At 40.6% G+C, this 12979-nt stretch overlaps 1 protein-coding gene across 8 annotated transcripts in view; it reads right to left on the reverse strand.

Annotated features, from left to right (window-relative positions):
* TACC2 (transforming acidic coiled-coil containing protein 2) overlaps positions 1–12979 on the reverse strand; it is a 136094-nt gene that overhangs the window by 9444 nt on the left and 113671 nt on the right. For 5 of the 8 annotated variants that reach the window (XM_051619305.1, XM_051619309.1, XM_051619306.1 and 2 more), the window contains 7 exons: positions 12446–12507; positions 11476–11591; positions 10548–10719; positions 9088–9228; positions 8142–8222; positions 3246–3389; positions 2298–2374 (listed from right to left, as the gene is read on the reverse strand). In XM_051619305.1, the coding sequence (XP_051475265.1) occupies positions 2298–2374; positions 3246–3389; positions 8142–8222; positions 9088–9228; positions 10548–10719; positions 11476–11591; positions 12446–12507 (793 nt within the window). The remainder of the gene's footprint in view (positions 1–2297; positions 2375–3245; positions 3390–8141; positions 8223–9087; positions 9229–10547; positions 10720–11475; positions 11592–12445; positions 12508–12979) is intronic. The other 3 variants (XM_051619308.1, XM_051619307.1, XM_051619304.1) reach the window with 2 other exon arrangements.

The following is a 12979-nucleotide window of genomic DNA, read 5'->3' on the forward strand; positions in this document are numbered from 1 at the left end:
GGGCAAGGAACATGACATGAAACGTGGTTACAAGACTACAGCACTTCCCAGCCTGGGCTGCACCACAGAAGTTGGCAGCAAAGTGAAATAACATTATCTCTTATATTTACCAACTTAGACTGGTTCAAGTAGGTACCTCACACTCTCTGCAAGGTTATCCAACCTTGTGACTCAGGTGGCAGCTCTTAACTTGAAGTGGATTCTGCACTGGGACATTGATTTTAATAATATTCAATTTGGAAAGCAAGGTAGTCAAGTGGAGTCTTGTCCCAGATTCACATCAAGGGCCTCATTCAGTCAAGCAGACTCAATAATGGTCATTATGGCTGGAGAACCATAGGATGCTGGTCACAGCATTCCTCTCTGTGATGGCACACATGCATAGTTTATCATTTTGTGACAATATTAGTCAGATTTGCTTCCCCCCGTGTGTTCTAGGGAAGCACTTGTGCGAAATTTGGCTTAAATAATGCATGGGTTTTTTTTTCAAATCAGATTTTATTGAGGATGTAGACACACTAACAAGGAAGATGAAGGAGCAGATCCACAGTGTGCCAGCTGCTCTGTGTTACCCTCTACTTGCCTTCCCTGAAGGAATAAGCAACCTCTGTCTGTGCCTGTTGGCACCCAAGCAGCTTCTAGAGAACAGAGGAAGTGCTGCACCTGAGCGTGGGCTGAACGCTGAGACATTCCTGACATAATTCCTAATACTGTTCATTCCTTCTTTTGCTTCCTCAGTTGGACTGCTTGCAGCAGCTCCTTTCCCTTTGACATCATGATGCACTTGAGGGCTATGCCAAGGTTTTACTTCCTTTCCCTAGCAGAGCACAGGAGAGGTGAGGGAACTCAGCTGGGTGCTGGGAGATGGTTTTCTGAAAGAGACCCAGCCTGTGCCCTTGCCTTTTGCAGATGCTTCTCTTCAGATGTTTTGGCTGCAAGCCCTGTGCTGCTGCTGTTCCAGTCTGCCACATGCAGCTCCTGGCACCCGTGCTAGTGTTTGCCAGCTTCTGCACCACTGCTCCCTCTTACTCCCTAGGCACAGGTTTCCTGGGTGTAAGCAGGAATAGCGTATGCAGGTCATCACTTAGTACAGCTCGTTGGCTTTAGCTTTAAACCACCAAGACACTCATTTTGGGAAGAAGCTGGTGTCGGAACAGAAGGGATTCTGAAGAAAACTCAGTCTCAGAAGTGACTGCAGGAATTATTATTTAAAAGCAGGATGCTGAAATCATCTGACAGTATCCTTTTACTTATTAATTAAGGAGGGGGATGGCTTTTCTGTTTGTTTGAAGGTAGAAAACAACAGGCTTTAAAGACTCCATGAAATATTTATACAGATCCTCTTTTGGAATTGGTGAACTTTCTCAGACTCAGACTGATGAGCAGGTCAAGCTTATGGGATGTTGTTTTTATGGGATTACCACTGTAAAAAAAAAGAAAGGCTGAAGCTTTTAACTGACTCAACAAAAAGTAACAGTGATTGTTGAGCCACACTACTCACCTCAGCCATTACAGTGATTTTGTTGTCACCCTTGCAAGTGGTAGGACCTGGGCTGGGAAGGAAGCTCAAACCAGTTCTGTTCCAGTATACAGATATTTAATGTAACAGAGGCAGGTTTGAAAGGAGAAATAGAACAGATAAAACTAGAATAAAGTGAAAAGCTCAGGGACCTTCTTTCAGCATCAGTTTTAGTGTGTGCAGTAATTAAAAAATCAGCTCAGTTCAAAGAAAAGGGTGCAGAATCTCCTTGCAAGTCAACAGGCCAGAGTAGTTCCTTTGCAAGAAATGTTTTTTTATTGGCAACTGGGTTTTTGTTTTCTATTGTCAAAGAAACTTTTTACAATAAAGTTCTGGAGGAGTCTGTACTATTCTGACCTATCTGCAAACCTTCCTCTTCTTTTCTCTTCTCAAAACTGTTTGTGGAGAGTGAATTTTAAATGAGCATGTGCAAACCTCTGCCAGCTCTGCAGGCAATTCACCTGAGAATTACAGCAAGAACTGGAGGAAATTCTTCCCTTACATTAACCTAATCGAGACCTCTCTCATCTCAGCATTTTGAAGATGTAAATGAGATTAACAACCTAGAAGTTTTCAATGAATACCCTGAACAGAGATGCCCACCCTGCAGAGCAAAGGCAAAGCATCAATTTAGGATCAATCTAAAGCCTGCAGTTAAAAGTAACAAAATAATTCAGTTAACCAAAACAGTTGTACAACCAGGGCACTTTGCAGAGTATCCGCAGGCTGAAATGAGTCTCTCTCTGTCAGTGTAATTAGTGACAAGTTGATTGCCCACCTCATTTCCATTACTTCCCTTCTGCTTTCTTCATATTTCTCTTTCCACTCAGATACTTCTCTTTCCTTGGCAACAATCTGAAACAAACAAAAAAAAAGGCAAAGGATAAAACACCTAGTAAAATCACGTGCTTCATTAATGAGGAAATCAAATAACTGTAGAATATTTGATTTCATACCAAATCCTAATTAGCAGAGTTTTCAAACGTATAATAGGTTTAAATATAAGCATCCCCCGTGATTTTTTTTTCTTTTTGAGATTGGTGCAACTCAAGTTTTGAAAGTCACTTAGGAAAGTAGATACAATGTTCTCGTTTCATGTTTAGTTCCTGATTATAACAAGGGCACTTCTCAAGAAACGCTGTATTACACCACACCATGTCTTGTGCCAAACCTGGAATATTTCTGTGCACGGGTCTGGAATGTGGTCCCCTGGTTTGTCCTCTGAGGCGGTTCTACTACTTCTGCACAGGTATTTAGGGCTGGCTGCCCACAACATTTTATGCTTAAAGGGCTGTGTGCTCCTTTGTTCTCCTTTTGTTCACACAATCTATCGTCTAGCTTGGAATTCTCTAACGCTGGATTGTATCCACTTTTTAAGTGTTATTATTAGCCAGACTAATATGTAGCTTTGTAAAATACATTATTTTTGTTCCCATTCCTAGTATCTTAGAAGTTTTATATAATCATACGGCAATGCCAAGATGCACAGAATAAACCTGAAGTTGAAAACTATAAAGATTTCTTTTCATATAATGCCAGCTTTTCTATCCAAAAAGTAAAACTTCTAGTGCAGCACCTTCTGCTTTGGCAGCCTCTGGGGTGGGTTTAGCACGGCTGTTTTAAGACTAGAACAAGGCATTTTAAGGTGAATCATCTGGGAGAAAACAGGAAAGAAGGAAACCACAAGGGGCACACGTTTCCCTTTCCAAATTCTGAAGACAATTACCTCAGCTCGGGCGAGTCGTAGCGCAGAGTCCAAGTCTGGCTGGGGGTAGAGAAGCCCCGTGGTGCCTTCTGCATCCGAGGCGCCGATCCGGGAGTACAGTGCACTTTTAGAGATGGGAACATCTGCTGGGATAGCAGCATCTCTCTGTGTGTTTGTTTTTTCAAATACAAAGAAATGAAGCATTAAATATGTGTTTAGCTAGTAAGATTTCTGGGTGTAGTGCTGGGCAGCAGGGTCCTGAGCTAGGACTAGAGTCCCGTGTGCTGCTATGACAAGGAGCTTTGGATTCAGCAATCAGAAAAGAAACGTCTAAGATCCATAGTAAGCATCAAGAAAGGCCTGTTGCTCTTACGGAGAGAAAACCGAGACTGCACCTTGCCACAAATATTTCAGGCCCCAGTGTTAGGAAATTTACCACTTTCTGATGCAGAAATTTCATCCAAACATCCAGAAGAAATGCATGTCAGCAGAGGGAATTAGAATGGGAGGCAGAGAGCTTGTTCAGGGGAACTTTGCTTCTGTCAAAATAGATCAAGAAACCAGAAGCAAGAGGACAGCTCGTTTGCTTAGGTCAGACCTGCCAATATACTGTGTCTATCATAAAAGGTACTTCATCAAATTGGGAATATCAAATAGACTCATGGAATAAGAGGAGACAGAGGTGATGTTGCTGCCCCACTGATATTTAGCATGCCATTAGTAAATTTTGCAGCTGGGATTAACTTGGGAGGAGAACAGCATGGGAAATGGGGAAGAGAGCAAGAGAGGCAGGGGACACGGAGATGCAGTATCTTGCAAACAACAATCTAGGTACAAGCAACCCAACTTACAGTGCATTAAAACCAAGGAGATTATAAAAAATGGTTAGGAAGATGCAACACAAAAAAACCAACACATTTTTAGGCACCATCCACAGGCCCCTCTGCAGCAGATGCACTGCCACAGCTTTATGTCCCCATGCCCCCTACCCACACCTTGCATCTTGCCATCAACCAACACACACTTTGTCCTGGTTTGAGCCAGGACAGAGCCAATTTTCTTTCTAGCTGTTTTACTTTAGTCTTTAGGCTTTACCTGCAATTATTAAGAGTAGTCTTCAAGACTTTCAAAATTATTTTTTACTCACAAAAGAGGGGAAAAAATCTTTTATTGTAAAAGAAGGTTGGGTTTTTAATTTTATTTTTTTTTAATAAAATAGCAGAGTCACATTCTACTGCTTGAAGCACAGGAATGTGAAAATGAGTAGATAATGTTTGAATGAAGGTTTAGTCCTTCTCTGCACAGCATGCACACACCTCATTAATTTCAACACCACACACTTTTTTCAATACAGTTAAAATAAATGTTGTCAGATGCTATTCCATAAATCATTAATTTGCTCACAGTTCTTCTTGCATAGCCTAGAATGACAGAAAGGATCCAAACCCACTGTTAATTTGGTTGCAGTAACTGTTATTTGATGCCTCCAAATATTCCCAGCCTGAGAAAATAATATAATCTGACCAGCAGGATGATGGCATCACTCAAAATAGCTGTCAATGCTTTAAGTTCAACACCTAACTGCTGAGAAAGTGAGCAGTTAATTGGGGTAATAATAAGTGCAGGGATTTGTAACTCACTGAATCTTGCACAGAAAGATTAGAGTCTGCAGGGGAATTACTACTAAATGTAGGTCACTGCAATCTTAGTGTAAATATTTGAGAGCCCACTGGTTCTTCCTTTCCCAGCATCTTTTACAGAAACCAGATATCTGCCCAGAAAGGGAATAAATGCACATTGATTAACCAGATGCAGTTATCAGACTTCAAGGAGGTCAAGGAGAAAGAAAAGAAGACAAGACACTGCAATGGAAATTAAGACTAGTTTTTATCACACTGTTTAGAGGAATATGTATTTAGCCCTGCTCAAAATGAGCTTGCCCTTTACAAGCACTCAAGCACTGTTTGGGTGGATCTCAAATGACCCACTCTTGTAACTAAATGATGTGTGTGCAGGCCAGGTCGATGGTGGCAAAACAAGACCTATTTGTGCTTGCAAATATATGGAAAAGCAATAAAATCCAAGCACAACTTCTCTGCTTATAAAGTTTCCCTAGATAAAAATGGCATCCCTGTTTAAAGGAAGCATTCCTCCTTCCCTACCATGAGAGCCCCCAAAGTGTGATGCATTAATCCCATTTATCCTGATGCTTTTCCTTTCAGTTTCTCTCCTTTCCTTGGATCTTATTTCAACACCCAACTACACATCACCTCAGCAGCTGTTGGGTGGCAGGCACAAACCTCACTGGCTTTCTGTGCTCACTGCACCTATAAAAAAAATGGCCACAGAACATCCTAATGAAGGCTGCTTAATAAAGAAGTGTTAATTCATCTCAACACCAGAAGACAGGAATCTTGGGCAATGAAAAACCAAACAACTAGTCAGGCTGTTGTTGAAATCTGTGACAAGAAGTTTGGGAGTGCCCAAAGAACCTTTTCCTCTACCTGAAAACAACAACCTGCACATCCTTATTCTCAGTCCTAGTACTAGCAGAACATGCTTGTGTTTAATCTTTATTTTGGGTGACATAACTCACCATAACATGTGCTCGTGTCTTTATTTAGCTTCTTAGTCTTGTTACCCATCCTGTAATAGTTTAGTAAATGTGAAATGTAATTACACAACATTAGGGAAAGAACTGTGGCCAGCCAACCAGAAGGGAATTCTGCCAGTTGGGATCTGAATTTAAGTCACTGCAGTTGCCTGGTGGATCCTACTACACTTAATCCAGGCCACCAGTCTCTGTAGGTCACGAGGGGTGTCATCATAGGCTAATTTAACCTTAGCACCTCCCACTGAAATAGTAATGTTATTCAAGGACAAAAAGTCCTTCCCAGAATTCAGCTAAAAGCATTTCCCTTGACTGCTCCAACGTGGGGCTTTGTGCATGGCAAAACACAATCAAGTTTCTGCCAGAGGGTGGAGTTTTGCTTATTTGTCTCTCCTCATCTCTACTGACTGTTTTGCTATCCTTGTCATACAGATTATGGCATTTTCTAAGAATTCACATGAAATCCATTCCCTAAGTTCTAAGGAGTTCTTGTTCTAGGTAGAAGAAAATGCTGTCATGATGTTTAAAAGCCTCTTTAAAATAGAACTCCATGTAATCAAATACATACTATAACATTTTTGCAGCTCAGAATCTTCCTCAGGTAACACAGAAGAATTCATGAAGGCAGAAACCTATTCTCTTCAGTCTAGAATGGCAGCCATCCTGAATTGCTGGCTGGTAGCAAAAATGCAGATGCCTAACAGCAGGTTTTTGTAGTACCTGTGCAGAGCATCTCTTAAGTATTATTGTTTCATCTCAGGTGTTTCCTGACTGCTGTATGTAACAGCAAAGTGCTGGGGAGGCAAGGAGGTTGAGAGAGAACAAGGAGGCAGAGAGGATCCCACTCACCCTCTTCAGACACCCACCATTCAGGGCAATAGAGCAAGGGCACACAGTCACACACAGGCTAGTACTCACACAGGAAAATAGAACTAATTTTTTCACTCCTTTCATTAGAAGGTTAATCTTGGTTTCTAATGATGACAACAGCTTGTTTTTTATTGATTAAATAAAAGATTATAGTCACATACTTTAAAGCACCCATAAATCTGCAAGGAATTAATTTACTTTTGTAAGTATATGTGCACCCTGGAAAGAGTTGGCTCATGGGCTATTTAAGGAAAACAAAATAAATCCAGTAGATTTTTTTTTTCATAGTGCAGTTAATCTAAAAAAAAATTACTTTACTTCTATGATCTGGCTACTTTATGACTGATCTTTAAAGCACCAGGAAATTTTGCCCTATAACCAGCCCAGATGTTGTTATGGTGAAGTGAATCTGAGATGGTCCAAGATTGGGCAAAAGAGTTCCCACTGTCTTACTAATGGACAGTATAAGAAGAGAAAGTTCAGTGGAGAAGGGCAGGTCAGGAGCACATTGTCCCAAACTGAATTAAAATGTCTCACTGCAGCAAGGCACTCCATCCTCTCAGCATCCCATTCAGCTGATACCACCTCCCAGGAAAGCCACTGACATTTCTAGCTTGACTTTTTGGCTAAAACCACCATGAAGGGCATCACAAACTGGCCGTGCAATCGGCTTCCTGCCAAACTCAGTGCATCAAAGCAAGCTTTGCCATCCTGTCCCAAACACAGTGAGGACCACGTGCATCCCTAGAGCGGGAATAAGCATCTCTCGGAGGTGGAACCAGCCAGAGCAATAAAGCAGCAATAAAAAGTAGCAATAAAAAAAAAAAAAAAACAAAACACAAAGAGAAAGAAAAGGTTTAGATCTTCATTAATGAAGACACATCGTGGTAGGAGGCCTATTTTTCCTTGGGAGCTTTATAGCCTTTCCAAACCTCCTGTAATCCTTTCTTCAGACTCTTGAAGGCAGGGTTGATGAAATTTCTCACTTCTAAAGTCTGAAGGTTAAGGTGTCTGATTTCAACCCAAAAATACCAACAAAAGCCAAAATGACCCAACAGTAAAAATCTGTAACATCTTTATAGGAAGTAGGTTTGGTATTGTTTTGCCACCAAGAATTTTAGGGCAAATCTTGCTGTAGACAAATGAGAACAGCCACCTGGGTTGCAGAACCTGTCTCCTGGGAAAGGTGTGATCCTGCTTTTTGCCTTCACACCTGCCTTTGTGTGACCTGGCCACAGGGGCACTCTGTGAATGGAGCAGGTGACAGCATTTCTGTGTTCAGCACTGCTTTCTGTGTGTTCTGGGGTGCCACAGGGAGGTGTGCTCAGCTCTGCACTGCACTGGGAGAGCCTGAGTCACCTTGTTAAAGGAAAAGCAGCACTCGGTGGCTTAGTCTGTGCACACTCACACACACATGGCAGGCACAAACCGGGTACCTGGGAGCAGAAAGAAGCCAGGGCAATCTGCCTGGCTAACTTCAGGGCTTCTATCCTCATTGCAGCAAACTCTAACTCCTCCTGTCAAGTGTGTGGTTGTGAGCAAGCCACAGAAAAGAAGGTAGTAAGAACATAGCGAAAGTGTTTAAACACATTCAAAAAGGAATTTTTATCTTTGAATGTCTAATTCTGACAATTCCTGAGTGACAAACATATCCTGCATTCCTTTCATGACTAGAACATTGATACAAAACTCCAGTTCTCAGTTTCTTTTGAGGGAGTTGTACAAACAATTTTTATGAGGGGGTAAGTATGAACAATAGATTTTCTGAAGCTAAAGCTGTTTTTCGCAGACTTCCCCACTTCGGTTTTCATTTTATGTGAATTTATACCAGCTGCCACTCTCAATTCAACCTTTGCTAGTTTAAAATTTCACCGTAAATATTCTAGAAAATAAGTGCTGACACACAGAACTGGTCTGCAGCTCAATCTGCTCTTCCTGGAGGAGGCCATGCCAAATTCTGCATTAGGTAGATTACTAGAAAAACAAAGCCTAACTCTCAGTTCAGAAGAATTAGGGCCTAAATCTCTAAAAACGAATCTATGCATACAGACCTATTAAGGCCAGGGGTCAAAACAACTCCACAAGTCTTGTGTTCAAGCTTAAGAAAGATTTGCTTTATAAAGGCTTCTGCAGAGTATATACATCAGTAGTATAGGCTAGATGAAAGTGTTGATGACATTTAAGTTCATGATTATATGAATTAAAATATCTTTTTTCCTTAAGTTCCTGAAAGGCCTGAATGACTTTGTAAAAAATTATTTTGCTTCTTTCTCACCTCCCCTCCAACCTTCCCCCCACCTCTTTCAGATAAGGCAAAGCCTTCCTCTACCCATGTATTAAAAAAGCTGAAAGAAAAGTGACATTTCTATTTCTGCTACAAACCTGAAGTTTCTGAGCAAATACTGGGGGGTTCTTTTCTGCTAAGTCAGGATCTAGATATTCAGGCTGATCACATATTGATGTTTTCTTAGATATCCTATTGAGAAGAGCATCAGCAGAGACAAAGGAGTCTTCAGGAGATGTCTGAAGGGTAAGGAGGATATAGAAAAAGCAAGAATTAGATTTTGCCCAAGTAGTTCAGGCCGAAAGCAACATACAATTCATAGGTGTAACAGGCAGACAAACATCCAGAACAATTCCTCCTAATGTAAAAGATGAGTAAATTTTCCAAGACTGACATGAAGTAAGCAATACCAGGACCTCCAAAGCAACAGCTCCCAAACCATGGACCACAGCCCACTCCTGATATTTCTACAAGAGTTTTCTAATGGTTACCACGGGCTTTGTTCACACAATAGCTTATGTTCAGTTCAGCCATTTCTAAGGCAGTCCAAAAGCTCTGAAGACCACCAAAACTGAGGGGAACCTCAGCAAGACTCTTTTTTGCAGTCTTTACAGAGTATTTTGCTTCTTACTGAGGATATACTAAGTTAAGTTCACTGTTACAACATGATCAGGATCAAGACACAATATGCGGAGGAACAGAATTCAAATGACAAAAACAAGACCCCTGGAATTTGAGTTCCCCAGACTCACTGCAGTGAAAAAAGCCTTCAAGTTTATAAAAATGTCTTGTGAGATGGTAACAACAACATCATTAATATCAATTAAGCACAGTATTAACAAGAGCTGCTTTTATATTTGCCTCCTCGTCAAATATAATGTGCTAGTGCTGTAGGCATTTGTGAAACAAGTTTGCATGGAAAAGTGGAGGCCTTGAGGGAACCTTCTTGAAATACCAATGGTCTAAGTCCTTATGCAGCTGAGGTTGGAAGCAAGGAAGGGCTTACCACAAAATCAAATCCAACCCAGAGAAGCCACTGGAAAAGAGGTCTCAACTGGAATTGGAATATGTTCTAATGATCAAAAGAAGTTAGTTTTATATTATCAGTATCAGGTGATAACAGTACAGTTAAAAGTTTCTATGAAAATGTGAAGGGACACCTGTTCTTTGCCAATGAAATGTAATTTCCCAGTACATGGAACAGAAGAAATCATGTCTCTGTTTATATCAATCCCCTTATTTTATACATAAACTCTTTCTTTAAATATTGGGTAAAAGCTGTGTGAGAAAAGGCCTGTGCGAGGAAAAAAAGCACTTCAAAGTATCAACTTGGAATAAGTTATAAGAACATGTTAAGCTACAATAAGAATTAAGAATTTTTTTCTGAATTCCATCAGTTCCATCAACTTACTTCCCTCATTTGGGTCCTACCACTTGCTGCTACCAAGATCTTTTCCTCTTTTACTCTACTTTTGAGATCCACTTTTGCTACCCCTTATATGACACGAGAAATTTCTGCTGGAAAATGATTCCCAAACTCTTATGACAGATGACTTACTATTTCAATAGCCTCTGGAGTTGTTCCTAGGGTCATGGGCTCAAGGTCCTTCTGCTTTGACTTGTCAGGTGACTGTAAATGTGCCTCTTGGCTGGCAGCTAGGACTCGGGAAGCTGGATGTTGTATTTTCATTCCAGAGGATTGCTGGGCTTCAGGGTCTTCAAAACTTGACCTGGAAAAAGATTGTGTACATGCTTTCAGGCTGGAGCACAAGGCCCTTACAATTCTGCTTCTGGTAACAACTAAACAAGCCCTCTTTATTACTTTGATCTGTGTGTATATATATGTAAACATACATATTTCACCTCAACTTTTTATCATTGTATCTCATGGCACTTTGCAATATCCTTTCAAAGCCAGTTCCACCAGAAATGTTATGCACATTCCTTGAATACATCTCACTTGTCTTTTTACCTCTTTCTCATTGTGACCTGCACCCCTCCCAACTAACAACTTCTACTAACAAGAACAGATGTCTTTAAGAAGCAAAATTTCTGGAAGTAAATACAACCCCCACATCCTGTTCTATAAAAGAGATTTCTTGTTCAGAAAATGTATCTAGGAAAGGCCAAGTGAAAAGTGGCAATTAGGAGATTTCTAGATTGCCATGAAAATGACCTCAGTATCTGAGAAAAAAACTGCAAGCAGGAAGCCACAGACATGTAACAAGTGAAACAAGTGGCTTCTGTGACTCCATTTAGTAAGAACATGAAGGAGAAATGTATCCTTATTCCTTCCTATTATAAAACTTGTGTAGCTTTGCCCTCTATTCTCTATCATGTGTGTACCCAGATGGGAATCTATTTTTAAACAAACAGCTTGGCAACACAGAGGCAGAGAGAGGAAGAACTGCCTGTGTACGTGCCATGATGGCAACCCATTTCCCTGGCACCTTTTTCCACCACTGAATTTGCTTGCAGAGACATACCCTGAGCACGGAGTTGTGGAATCAGACAGTCTGATGGGAGGTGATTTGACAGGGCTCTCCTGCTGAGCATCAAACACTAGGTATAAAGATTGTTTCTTTGGGGTGTTGTCATCCTGCTGGCAACAGGAAAAGGAAGAATCATTAAGCAACTCAGCTGTTCTCCATTAAAGCTCATTGAGGTCACTGAAGCTTTAAGTGACCTCATGACTTGATTGACAGCTAATAATATAGGACTGTAATATAGCCTATGCTGATGGTGAGAGGATCCCTTTAAGGAAGGAACCATTGAAGAACAAAATCTAAACAGTTCACTCTTTGTAATGGCTCCTTTTCTCCCACTTTGAGGTTAATCAGGTTTCTGGCCCTCTCAGGCAACAGTCATCCCTTGACTGAAAGTGTTGATTATTCATTGTTTAATATTCAAGTGTTCCACATTCATTGAAGCTTCTCATCAGTTTAAGCACCTGACATGTACAATTGTTTTTTCCAGCTGCCTTCCCCTGTGGATATAACTCCACTGGATCTAGTCAAGCAAAGTAAAGCAAAACAACTAAGAAGGTACAATATGGCATTCCATATTTCACAGTCATTTGGTTTTCTCTCCTGATTCCCTCCATCTTTTTAGAAGTTTTACTCTCAGTTTCTTAAAAAAACCCAGCTGTTTCAACAGCTGGAGTAGACAGCTCTGTACTATACACCACTGGAAATGCTCATTTGATTTTAATCTCCAGAAAGAACTACCATGATGCTAGCTTAAAACCACAATGATAAAATGGAACAAGCTCTACAGGACTAGGACAGCAAGCACATGCAATTTACCCCAGTTATGCCAATTTAAAGAAACTGGTTTTCCAAATCTGCTGCAGGAACATTAAAATTAATTTCAGCAGTAGTGAGGCCGATGGCATGATCAGGATACTGTGTTATGGCAAGGGAATGCAAATTAATGGAAATGGAAGTGAAAACTTACAGGCACAGAGGAGCCTATTTTCTCCATATATTCTATTTCATATGAGTTGCCATATTCCAGCTCTGCAACAGAAACAAAAGAGAGACATCATATACATGCCATGAAATTACTTTTGCAGAAGCAAGTGAGAACTCTTCTCATTTACAAGGGCCACTCCAATGCTGCTCAACACTTTTCTGTGAGGTATTAAAAATAGAATATACAGAGAGAAGTGGAAGATGCACTGATTTTCACTGATTTTCAGCAATGAACCTCTGACACATTTCAAGCAAATTAAATTGCCTGGAAAATTTCAGCTTTATCAATTTGCTGAATATTCTTCCCCAGGGGCCAGAATATTAAGAAAGTTTCAGAGTGCTTTCAGAGCAGAGATAACTTTCCTCCAGCATGTCATCTAATCACAAACCCCACATTTTTCAGAAACTGGCAATGCTGATACCAGTTTCCTTTACTGTACACAGAAAGATTTTCAAAGCTGTTGAGAAATGAAGTCATTTCTATTTCTTAATGTTTATCATACAGTTCTTACTTAAG

Source organism: Apus apus, chromosome 4, assembly GCF_020740795.1.
Source record: "Apus apus isolate bApuApu2 chromosome 4, bApuApu2.pri.cur, whole genome shotgun sequence".
NCBI lineage: Eukaryota > Metazoa > Chordata > Aves > Apodiformes > Apodidae > Apus > Apus apus.